Below are 12,671 nucleotides of genomic sequence, written 5' to 3' on the forward strand. Positions count from 1 at the left end.
ATGATAAATGAAAATTGACCCAACCACTCAGGAGAATCACAAGTTTGAGGACAGCCTAGACAACTTAGGAAGACCCTGTCTCAAAATTTTTTACAAAGGGCTGAGAATGTAGCCCAGGGGTAAAGTGTCCCTGGGTTTAATCCCCGTACCACAAAAATAAATGTTAATTAATTAAAATTGATAATGTTTTGAAACTGATTTAAAAGACAGCTGCAAAGTAAAAATCAACTAAGTAATTATTCTACTGAAGTAATACTTGGGATTGCCGCAGTCTGGCTGGGCACAATTCAGGAGCCACTTGTCAAAAGAAACAAACTTTATTTTTAAAACTACAAACGCCAAACAAAACAGCTCCTCAGGAAAAACCCTCAGAGCCCAACTGCCACCACCGGCTTCCACAAGCCTCTCCACACACCAACCACCACCTCCCACAATCCTCCTGCTCTTGAGGCCGATTGGCTAGGTCGCATGGGCGGAGCCAAAGAAGTCCCCCAATGAGCAGTTCCGTAGTCTGAGGGGCAGGGAAACAGCCCAATGAACATGACCGCAGAGGAGCCAATCAGCTAGATGTTGCTGGGGCCACTGTGAGCCAATCATCAGCTGGCAGTCTGAAGGGCAGGGAAACAGCCCAATGAACATGACTGCAGAGGAGCCAATCAGCTAGATGTTGCTGGGGCCACTGTGAGCCAATCATCAGCTGGCAGCTTGAAGGGCAGGGAAACAGCCCAATGAACATCACCGCAGAGGAGCCAATCAGCTAGATGTTGCTGGGGCCACTGTGAGCCAATCATCAGCCGGCAGCTGGAAGTTTGCTGGCAGCTGGAAGTTTGCTGGGGCCCCTTTGGCTGTGGCTCTCAACATCTCCCCCTTCTCTGTTTAAACAACAAGCATGTGGCTTAGGGACCGTGCCTGCCTTAGGTTGTCCAATACTACATATGGTCCTTACCCGTCTTCGGATGAGCTGACCTCAGGGCGTCAGCCTCCTGTCTTAGGTTGGTACCATTGTAATTGGATCTTACCCGTCATTGACTACCGGTCCAGTATACAGCCACACCTGTGGAGAGGTACCAGCGGGGGGGGGGGGTGCGGTTCTTTGCCTCACCTCTGTTGGCCCCCAAATAGCTGAACGATCATGACAAGCAGAAGAGAGGAAGATATACCAAGCCAATTGACAGCTCTTGTTGGAAAAATTGTACCACCGATGACATCATCAGCAAAAATACTCCAACACTACCACAAGTCGCTGCACCAACAGATAGTTCACAATGCATACAAGTGAGTTAAGCGGTTCAGTGATGGCTATTGCAGAGACTGTAGATTAGTTTTATCTTTGTCTTCACCGGCACAGGGATGAAGATAGGAATTCTGGCAATAATGGCTAAAGAAAAAATTATATAACATTCTAGAAGGTACTAAAAGAAAACAATTTTCTTACCAATTTACATTGTCTTCACTGGCACTGGGATGAAGATAGAAATTCTGGCAATAATAGCTAAAGAAAACATTGTGTAACATTCCAGAAGGCACTAAAAGAAAACAATTTTCTTAACAATTTACATTATCTTCACCGGCACTGGGATGAAGATAGGAATTCTGGCAATAATGGCTAAAGAAAACATTGTGTAACATTCCAGAAGGCACTAAAAGAAAACAATTTTCTTAACAATTTACATTATCTTCACCGGCACTGGGATGAAGATAGGAATTTTGGCAATAATGGTTAATATTAATAATTGTGTAACATTCTAGAAGGCACTAAAAGAAAACAATTTTCTTAACAATTTACATTATTTTGAAAAGAATTATTAAATATAATGAAAAGAATAGGTGAAAGTAAACAAACAGATCTGTTAACCTTCTTAACAGTTATTTACTCAATTTAAATTAAACCATTTAAATCACGTGAATAAAAAAAAAAATTTTGGATCCATTTTTTTTTTATGAGCGCTCAATCATATATGATATATGGACATATGTACATTCAAACATATAACACAAAACACAAGTGTGCACACATAATATAATACATACAACACATAACATAATAGTAAAGGCCTTATAACTTTTTACAGGTGAAATCTCCATTGCAATGTTTAAAAACTCTATAGTAAAAAAAAAATATATATATATATAGAACTGATCAGCAAAACATTAACCTAGGTCTATATGAGCTCAAAAAACAAAATAGAATAAAATAGATATTGAAAAAAGCATCCTGGTTCTGTTGCAGATGTAAGGATAGCCAAATTGGAGTTTTGGATATCAGCTGTTATGGATTTGAGCCAAATCATCTTCTTTTTGGTCTGTAGAAATTGCTTTAGTTAATCTCTCTGGAATCCAAATCGGCTGCTGTTCTCCCTGTGGAAACACAAAAACAGGCCCCCGACTCCAGACAATCACTGGGTCAGGACTTTAGTTAATCTCTCCGGAATCCAAATCGGCTGCTGTTCTTCCTGTGGAAACACACAAACAGACCCCCGACTCCAGACAATTACTGGGTCAGGACCTTTCCATTGTCCTGTTAGAATATCTTTCCAAAGTACCTTGGGCTTATGTACATTTTTTGGACACATATGCCTTTCTGCAGCACTAAGTCCTGATGAATCTAAATTTAAAAAGTTTAGAGTAAAAAGGGTTATTTTAAGTTTATCTTTGGGGAATATATACCCCTTCCCAATTCCGTCTTTTTGCTTTAATAAGTACATTTTAATAGTTTGATGAGCTCTTTCAACTATGCCTTGTCCCTGTGGATTGTATGGGATTCCTGTTATATGAGTAATGCCAAATGATGAGCAAAATTGTTTAAAAGAAGTAGACGTATAACCAGGGGCATTATCTGTTTTTAACTGTTTTGGAATGCCCACAGTGGCAAAATTTTGTAAGCAATGAGCTATAACATCTTTAGTTTTTTCTCCGGCATGAAGGGAGCCCATCAAAAATCCAGAAGAAGTATCAACTGTAACATGCAAATATTTTAATTTTCCAAATTCTGGCAAGTGTGTGACGTCCATCTGCCAAATATGGTTAGGTATCAATCCTCTAGGATTGACTCCAAGATTAACTTGTGGTAAAAAGGTCACACAATTTTGACATTGTTTTATTATTTGTCTAGCTTGCTCCTTAGTTATTTTAAAACGCTTTTGTAAAGTATTAGCATTGACATGGAACCTTTTATGAAAATTTATAGCTTCTTCTAGTATAGAGAAAATATGTATGTCATGTGTAGTTTTATCTGCTAAATCATTGCCCAAACTAAGGGCTCCAGGCAATCCTGTATGTGCCCTGATATGTCCTATAAAGAATGGATCTTTTCTGTCCCAGATTAAACTTTGTATAGTGGAAAACAAAGAGAAAACAGTAGAAGAAGGGGAAATCCTACCAGCATCTTCAAGGGATACTATAGCATTAACTATATACTGACTATCAGAAAATAAATTAAATATAGAATCTTTAAACATCACAAAAGTTTGTAATACTGCATTAAGCTCTACCTTTTGAGCTGATTGTTTGGGTACTAAAAATGTAAAAGTTCGATCAGGGGTAACTATTGCTGCTGTACCATTATTTGATCCATCAGTGAATATATTTGGAGCATTCATGATAGGTGTTTTTCTTGTCATTTTTGGAAAAATTACAGGATGCAATGACCAAAAAGACAATAAAGGATTAGATGGTAAGTGGTTATCAAATGAAACATTAGATTTGCACATGATTATTGCCCAAGTATTTAACTCATTAGCTAATTCATCAATTTGATTCATAGTATATGGAGTAATAATTTTATTAGGAGAAATTCCAAACACTGCCTTTGCTGTTTTTATTCCTTTGAGTATTAATTGTCCTACAGCCTCAGGATACCTAGTAAGAATAGTGTTAGGAGAATAAGATAAATGTATCCATAATAATGGACCTTCTTGCCAAAATACTCCTGTAGGAATAGTTTTTGTTGATAATACAATAAATAATAAAGGCAAACTTATATCAATTCTATCTAAATGCATATTTTCCATATATGTTTCAATGATTTTTAATGCCTTTCTTGCTTCAGGCGTCAACATTCGGGGTGAATTTGGATCTGATGGACCTTTTAGGATATCAAATAAAGGTCCCAATTCTCCTGTTGGAATACCTAGATAAGGCCTTATCCAATTTATGTCTCCTAATAACTTTTGAAAGTCATTAAGTGATTTGAGTTGATCTACTCGTATTTGAATTTTTGGTGGACGGACCATGGTTGAGGATAATAGAACTCCCAAATAATTAATTGGAAAATTTAATTGTACTTTATCTATTGCTATCTCTAGATTATAATTTTTTAATAAGTTTGTAAGTGTGGCATAACATTCTAGCAATGTGTTTTTAGCTTTGTGTGCTAATAATATGTCATCCATATAGTGAAATATTTGTAGCTCAGGATTTTGATTTCTAAGTGGCTGGATTACTTTGTTAACATAAATTTGACACATAGTTGGGCTGTTAGCCATCCCTTGAGGGAGTACTTTCCATTCATATCTCTGATCAGGACCTTCATGATTTAGTGCAGGGATAGTAAATGCAAAACGTGGACTATCCTCAGGATGAATTGGAATTGAAAAAAAACAATCTTTAATATCTATAACTAAAACATACCAAGTTTTTGGCAAAGCAGACAACTGAGGAATCCCCGATTGAGCAGGTCCCATAATGACCATTTCATTATTAATGGCTCTTAAATCTTGCAATAATCTCCATTTACCAGATTTCTTTTTGATGACAAAAATGGGAGTATTATGAGGAGATACAGAAGGTTGTATATGTCCTTCCACTAATTGTTGTTTGACCAGATCATGGGCTACTTGTATCTTTTCTTTAGTCAAGGGCCACTGAGGGACCCATACTGGTCTTTCTGATTTCCAGGTAATTTTTATTGTCTCAGTGGCCCTTTGTGAAAATCCAACCCATGTCTGTCTGTTCCTTGATTTATTTGTATTGGTGCTGCTATACCTTGTTCTTGTTTTTCTAATCTTTTTCCTTTCCTAAAACCTTGTCTAGCCATAATAGTGGGTGCAGTTTGATTGATATTATTTGTTAATGTCAAACCTAATTGATCTAAGACATCTCGTCCCCATAAATTTACAGGAAGATGATCCAATACATATGGCTGTATAGTTCCTTCACATCCTTCAGGATCCTTCCAATCTAATACCATTGCACTTTTATCGGGATTATTCGCCACTCCTAGGCCTCGAAGCGTTTGAGTGGCTTGTTGTAATGGCCAATGTTTTGGCCATTCTTGACGAGAGATAATGCTAAGGTCTGCACCTGTATCCAGTAGCCCATTAAATTCATGTCCTTGAATATTTAGTTTTAGCATGGGGCGAGAATCTAAATTTAAAGAAAGCATAGCCCAATCTACACCTGTGGAGCCTAATCCCTTGGAACCTCTTTCTACAACATGACTGGAAAATTTATCATGTAGGCTTGGTATTATTAGTAATTGTGCTATTCTATCTCCTGGTGAAATTACTGATATACCCTTTGGAGAACTGGCTATAATTTTTATTTCACCTTCATAATCGGGATCAATTACCCCAGGACTTATCAAAAGTCCTTTTAGAGTAGAAGAGCTGCGTCCCAATAATAAGCCTACTGTTCCTTTGGGAAGAGGTCCTTTCACCCCTGTGGGAATGATTTGAACTCCCATCTCTGGAGTTAGTACTGATTTGATGGAGGCGCAGATGTCCAACCCTGCGCTCCCTCTAGTCTGTCTGATGAGGGATCTGATGCCCTGGGCACTACCCTGATGGGGTTGCTGGGGTTGCTGGGTTCCTCCAGAGCTCCGTATATTTGTGGTTTGGGGCCCCGGAGCATTGGGGCCCCCTGTCCGTTTTTTGGCAACGGAGCCCGATGCCTTTGTCCACGATATTGTGGATAAAAACCTTGTCCTTGTTCGTTTTTTGATAATGGAGTACCCTCTATGGTGGTTTGAGAACGGCATTCATTAGCCCAATGTCTCCCTCTACGGCATCGTGGACAAATACCCGGTATTCTATTCCTTTGATACCTAGTATTGTTAAACCCTCCTCCTATGGGGCAATTCCTTTTAAAATGTCCTGCTTGTTGACAATTGTAGCATGTTCTTAGCCCGGCATCTAAAGCCTGTTTTACTGCAGCTGCCACAATTTGCCCTTGTTCATTAATGTCTCTGGCATCTAAAGCCTGTTTTACTGCAGCTGCAACAATTTGCCCTTGTTCATTAATGTCTCTGGCATCTAAAGCCTGTTTTACTGCAGCTGCCATGACTTGCTCTTGTTCATTAATGTCTCTACACAATTTAATATATTTGTTTAAATCTTCCTGTTTCCATGGTCTAATGATATCTCTGCACCAACGATTCACTTGGTCATAAGCCAGTTGTTTTATTAATGGCATTGCTTGTTCTGTATTCCCAAAAACTCTGGTAGCTGTTTGAATAAGCCTATCTACAAATTCAGCATAAGGTTCATTAGCTCCTTGTATTATCTTAGATAATTGACCTTGTAAACCTCCATGTCCTTGTAAAGTCTTCCATGCCTTAAGTGCATCTATAGCAATTTGTGCGTATACACCAGGATCATATGCAAGTTGTTGCTGCCGATCCTCATAAGGTCCCTTTCCTAACAACATATCTAGATTTCTCTGAGGATAACCAGCTGCTGCATTTCCTATAGCTGTCTCCTTGCAAAATTCCTCATTAGCAACCTTCCATAACAGGTATTGTCCTCCAGTTAGCACAGCTTTACACATATTAGCCCAATCTGCTGGCGTCATGTTTAAGTTGGTAATGGATTCGATCAAGCTTACAGTGAAGGGTGCTTGAGGACCATAGGTTGTTACAGCCTCTTTTAGCTCCTTCACTGTTTTGTAAAATAAACCCTGGTGAATTCGCTGCCCTCCTACCTCAAATACAGGGCATACTTGAGATCCTGTCTCAGGATCCCAACTATCAACTGCGGGGGTTGGGAGTCTCTTAGCATATGGAGGTGGTGCTGTTGATTGGACACTTATGCCCTCTGGTGATAGAATGCTGTTAGTAGCAGTCTCCTGTAGAGGTGGTGCTGTTGGTTGGAGACTTTCGCTCTCTGATAGAAAGGTGTTATTAGCAGTCTCCTGTTGTAACTTTTCCCCTGATGGCTTTTTCTGCTCTAAACTTCCTTCCTCTGTCTCACTAGCTTGAAAGACCTTCTCTTGTACTTGAATCTTTTCCTCATTCTGACTAACTTGAGAGACCTCTTTTACTTGAATCAATATGTCTTCTCCTTCCTCTACCTTTGTCTGATCTGAAGGCTTTGGACTAAGCAAACCAGATACGTTCGCCCACAATGTCAATGTGCCAACTGGCAGAGTCCCTGGGTTGTACTTTTCTATTCTTTTTAAATCTTCACCATGATGGTTCCATTGTGATATATCTAACAACTCCTCCTTAAAAAGCCATGGGCTATATTTTTGTATTGTATCAACGTATGCCCTGACTGCTCTTGATTTTACTGGGATGCCTCCTTCGTCTAACAATTTACTTAACACTCTTTCGGTTTGTTTTTTACTAATTGCTGATCCCGTATTTCTACTATAATACAACCCAACAAGATGACGCCAAACAAAACCGAGACAGAATCCAATAAAAATGGAACAACAAAATTTCATTATAGCCTTTCTATCCTCCTGACATGTGCATCCGTCCTTTCTCCCTATCTGTTCCTCAGACGCAAATAGTTTTTCCTCAGATGTGAGCGGTTTTTCTTCCGTCTCACTCATCTCCAGGGACTGAAATGTCCATCCGACCTTTCTCCCTATCTGTTCCTCAAACGCAAATAGTTTTTCCTCAGATGTGAGCGGTTTTTCTTCCGTCTCACTCATCTCCAGGGATAGGCAACTTAAAACAAAAATGAAGCAAAACAAAAGAGTAAACTTAGAATGGCTACCCATCCTCTCGCCCTGCCCTCAGGGGCGAGCAGTTTACTTACCCTCAGTCGCTCCCCGTGCGAGCCACCAAATGCCGCAGTCTGGCTGGGCACAATTCAGGAGCCACTTGTCAAAAGAAACAAACTTTATTTTTAAAACTACAAACGCCAAACAAAACAGCTCCTCAGGAAAAACCCTCAGAGCCCAACTGCCACCACCGGCTTCCACAAGCCTCTCCACACACCAACCACCACCTCCCACAATCCTCCTGCTCTTGAGGCCGATTGGCTAGGTCGCATGGGCGGAGCCAAAGAAGTCCCCCAATGAGCAGTTCCGTAGTCTGAAGGGCAGGGAAACAGCCCAATGAACATGACCGCAGAGGAGCCAATCAGCTAGATGTTGCTGGGGCCACTGTGAGCCAATCATCAGCTGGCAGTCTGAAGGGCAGGGAAACAGCCCAATGAACATGACTGCAGAGGAGCCAATCAGCTAGATGTTGCTGGGGCCACTGTGAGCCAATCATCAGCTGGCAGCTTGAAGGGCAGGGAAACAGCCCAATGAACATCACCGCAGAGGAGCCAATCAGCTAGATGTTGCTGGGGCCACTGTGAGCCAATCATCAGCCGGCAGCTGGAAGTTTGCTGGCAGCTGGAAGTTTGCTGGGGCCCCTTTGGCTGTGGCTCTCAACAGGGATAGTCTCACTATAAAATCAAGACTTAAGTCAAAATAGAATCAAGGATAGTGATGAAGTTTCCATCTAAGAGATGATTCCCTATAATCCAACAATTCAGTTTTTTTAAATCAACATATATTTTAATTGACACATAATAATTGTACATATTTATGTGGTACAGTGTAGCATTTCATTACATGTATAATAATGTCTAATAATCAGACCAAGGCAAATGGGTGTATATTATATCAGACATTTATCATTTCTTTGTGTTAGGAACATTCAAAGACAACAATTTAGTTCTTGGGCTCATTTAGAAATAGAAAAACTGGTGACAAAACGTACAACTGGATAATGATACCCAGTGAAGGTGCTTATTTTGCATGACCTAATGAGACATTTTCACAGAATGTTGAACTGTGTTGAACAGAATTCGTTTGTCTTTTCATGTAGCATATTTGATAAAATTAAAAGTGCTTAATGATATAATAGGGTCAATTAACACAATCAGAAAATAGTCTAAGTTAAACTTTATATATTAAAAAAGATAAAATACATAAAATAAAACATAAAACAATATATATAAAGCAAAATATATAACAAAATGTCCAACAAAACAACTGGCAATGATCTGTTTTGAAAATAATATCCAAATCCTCCAAAGCTCAAGTCTTCCTTTATGAAGCCTTTCTGAACTCCCCCAGCTTACAATGACCTTTCCTTTCTTTAATATTCACAGCATCTATGTGTATCATTCATACAACAATTAACATTTTTACATGTATATATTATCTCCTTAGTAAAACTAGGAGATCCTCCTGGATCTCAAACATAATCACATGATTATGTTTGAACACAGGTTGTGCTCTAGTGAAAGAACACTGAACTGAAATCAGGAAGATCTCAATTCCAAGTTTTGCATATACCAGTCTCTTACATCTCTGGATTTCCTCACTTGAAACAAATAAAAGGAATATATGATCAAAACAAAACCATGGGAAAGAAAAAGCAAAGCATTCTAAAGCAAACAACTTGTGTTGTTCTACCCAATGACATAAAATTTTGTTTTACTATTATATCATCGTACCCTTTCTTTTTTTACTGATAACATTAAAATTAAGCATAATAGTGGGATTTATTATTACATATTAGTACATGCACATAATTTAGACAATTTCATTCACCAGTACCTTCTTTTCCCTCTCCTCTATCCTCCTCCTTGTCCCTTTCTTCTACTCCACTGGTCTCCTTTCTATTTTTATGACAACCTTGCCCCTGCCTTTTATTTTCTTTAGCATCCACATACGAAAGAGAATATGACCATTGAGTTTCTGAGTCTGGCTTACTTCATTTAACATAATGTTCTCAAGTTCCATCCATTTTCCTTTAAATTACACAGTTTCATTCATATTTATGTCTGAATAAAACTCCATTGTCCAAAGTACATGTATGAAGGCACAAATTGGTGTCAACATACTTTATATACAACCAGAGATATGAAAATTGTGCTGTATATGTGTAATAAGAATTGTATCCGGGGCCGGGGATGTTACTGATTCTTGAATATTGATTTTGTATCTTGATACTTTGTTGAGTTTGTTTATTAGTTCTAGAAGTCTGGGGGAACTTTTTAGATCTTATAAGTATGGGATAATATCACCTGCAAACAGTGATAATTTGACTTTTCCCTTTACTCTTTGTATCCCTTTTATTTTATTTCCTTCTCACATAATTGCTAAAATTTCAGAAAATGTATTGAAATATATATACTCGTGAGAGTGGACATTCTTGTTTCACTATATCCTTTCTAACCACCAACCCAAAGACATCCATCTCCAGCTCCATTCCCCTTTTCTCACCTCCATACTTAAGCATGAAAGAATTTTGGTGTTCAGCTCAAAGTTAAAAGAGGACAAGATAGCAAGGGGTTATTAAAAGAAAAAAAGCACTATAAAATAGCCAAAAACTGATGCACATAAAATATACACACATTATATGAAACTCATATAGCCAGAGATAATGCTACCTTTTAACCTTTTCAAGAATGCACTTCATAGTACATGTTCTTTCCAATTTTTAACTTTTCCCCTACAGGTTACCCTTTATTTTGCTGGAATATAAATCTTCAAAGACAATGAAATGCAATATCTGCAGTTAAGGGTATATTTTATTAATAGTAAATTAAATCACACAAAAAAGTTGTCCATCTAGATTAATTACCACAAGAGCAAGTTATTAAAGCAAAGTCATTCCTTATGTTCTTCGTCTTCTGCATGTGCCCATTTGCCCTACTGCTTTCCCCTATAGGCCGAAGCAGTAAGACCTGCCACAAGAAACTGAGCAGATGTGCCACCATATTCTTGGATTTTCCCCCCTTTCAGAATTGTGAGCCAAAATAGATTTGTTCCCTTATAAATAAAAAAAAAAGTTTTCCATACCTTTTACTTTTTCTGCTGCCCAATGCTTCCCTGCAGTCTCCAGAATCCAGGCTTCATTCCTATCAGCTATCAGGAAACTGTTGTGATAACTAAATTCCATCCTGCCCTCTGTACAGTTTCCACCCTGGCCATATTTCTCTAACAAATCAACAATGACCTTGAGGGCTTTTTCAGCTGTGTCAGCTCTTTCAAGGCCAAGTCTAAAATAAAAATATTAAAATAAACTTTGTTTATTTTTCTGAAATATTTTCATGCTCATATGACTTTGTGTTTACATTCAAAGCAAAAATTCTTTCAAGTTAACAAATAATATGAAATCTAATTTTTAAACTTTTTGACTTGGTAATTTATCGGCAAGTTGCTTTATATCTGAAATTCAGATATCTCATTTGTAAAATTATGATAGTAATACATATTCCATAAGGTTATTGTGTAAATTACACAATTATATTAGGTACTTCCAATGAATCATGATTTCCCTCTCCTTCCCTTCTCCCAATTAGTGATCTTTGATAGCCATGAAATTGCATGCTGAAACTCTAAAACATTTTTATCTTTGATACTATGAAGTATCAAAGTCCAAAAAAAGAAAAATTGAAAAATAAAATAGGTAAGAATTATACCAAGATTTAACAATTAGACAAGTTCTATAATGAAAAAATATAACACACAAATAACCTGACAAGGTCCATGCCCAGTAGTGCTTCTTCATCACAAACTTCTTCTCTTCCCCATACAGCTTCATTCCCAATGCAAACTCCATGCTCACTGGCTCCCATTTCTGCCCCCCACAACCAAGCAGGGCAACTAAGGACAACAGCATATGTTTCTGGAACTTGATCAATTTCTATATAAGTACACTGTTAAAAAAAAAGTCATAGCCATAACCACAAAACCAAAAAAAGTTATCAAAATCTAGAATTTCAAAAATCATTCAAAAGATACACCATTATCAAAGAGGTCAATGAAATATAACTAAATTGAAACTTTTAGTAATAAAGGCATTACTCTTAAAAATATTCAGAATTAATGCTAAATCATTTATTCATCCAAATAATGGCTGAGTATCTCCTACCGTAAAGTAGTCTGCTAAAAGAGATCTTAGTTATAAAGACTTAATCAATACAAAGCTTACTTATAACAAACTAAGACTTCTACATTAAGACACAACAAAATATAAAGTACAAGGGTCATGAAGAGAAGTGAACATGAGGCACTACAGAAGCTCAGGAAAGAATTCTAGTTGTAAAGTCTTGAACATTTTTTGCAAAGGAAGATGTATAGGAATTGATGATTAAGAAAGGAATTCTCCAGCTGCGGTTGTGCCTCAGCAGTAGATCACTCGCCTAGCACATGCGAGGCCGTGTGTGCGAGGGCCTGGGTTTGATCCTCAGCACCACATAAAAATAAAATAAAGATATTGTGTCCATCTACAACTAAAAAATAAAATATGAAAAAGAAATGAATTCTCAACCTCAATGTCCAGTGTTTCCTAATTAGGCACACATATGGTAACCCCTAAATACAGGAGTATTATCATAGAAGTCTATATCACTTGTGGAAGAAGTCCATCAGGTATGTCTGCAGCAGTGGAAAGAATGAGAACCACTGGTTTACAAGATAGCCAGATTTAAATATAG

At 37.9% G+C, this 12,671-nt stretch overlaps 1 protein-coding gene across 4 annotated transcripts in view; it reads right to left on the reverse strand.

Moving 5' to 3' along the window:
- The window catches only part of LOC144252709 (secernin-3-like), a 40,313-nt gene that overhangs the window by 23,398 nt on the left and 4,244 nt on the right, over nt 1-12,671 (reverse strand). For all 4 annotated transcript variants that reach the window (XM_077794856.1, XM_077794855.1, XM_077794854.1 and 1 more), the window contains exons 3-4: nt 11,710-11,891; nt 11,032-11,231 (exon numbers count right to left, since the gene is read on the reverse strand). In XM_077794856.1, the coding sequence (XP_077650982.1) occupies nt 11,032-11,231; nt 11,710-11,891 (382 nt within the window). The remainder of the gene's footprint in view (nt 1-11,031; nt 11,232-11,709; nt 11,892-12,671) is intronic.

The sequence above is a fragment of the Urocitellus parryii genome, unplaced genomic scaffold, assembly GCF_045843805.1.
Source record: "Urocitellus parryii isolate mUroPar1 unplaced genomic scaffold, mUroPar1.hap1 Scaffold_53, whole genome shotgun sequence".
Taxonomy (NCBI): Eukaryota; Metazoa; Chordata; class Mammalia; order Rodentia; family Sciuridae; genus Urocitellus; species Urocitellus parryii.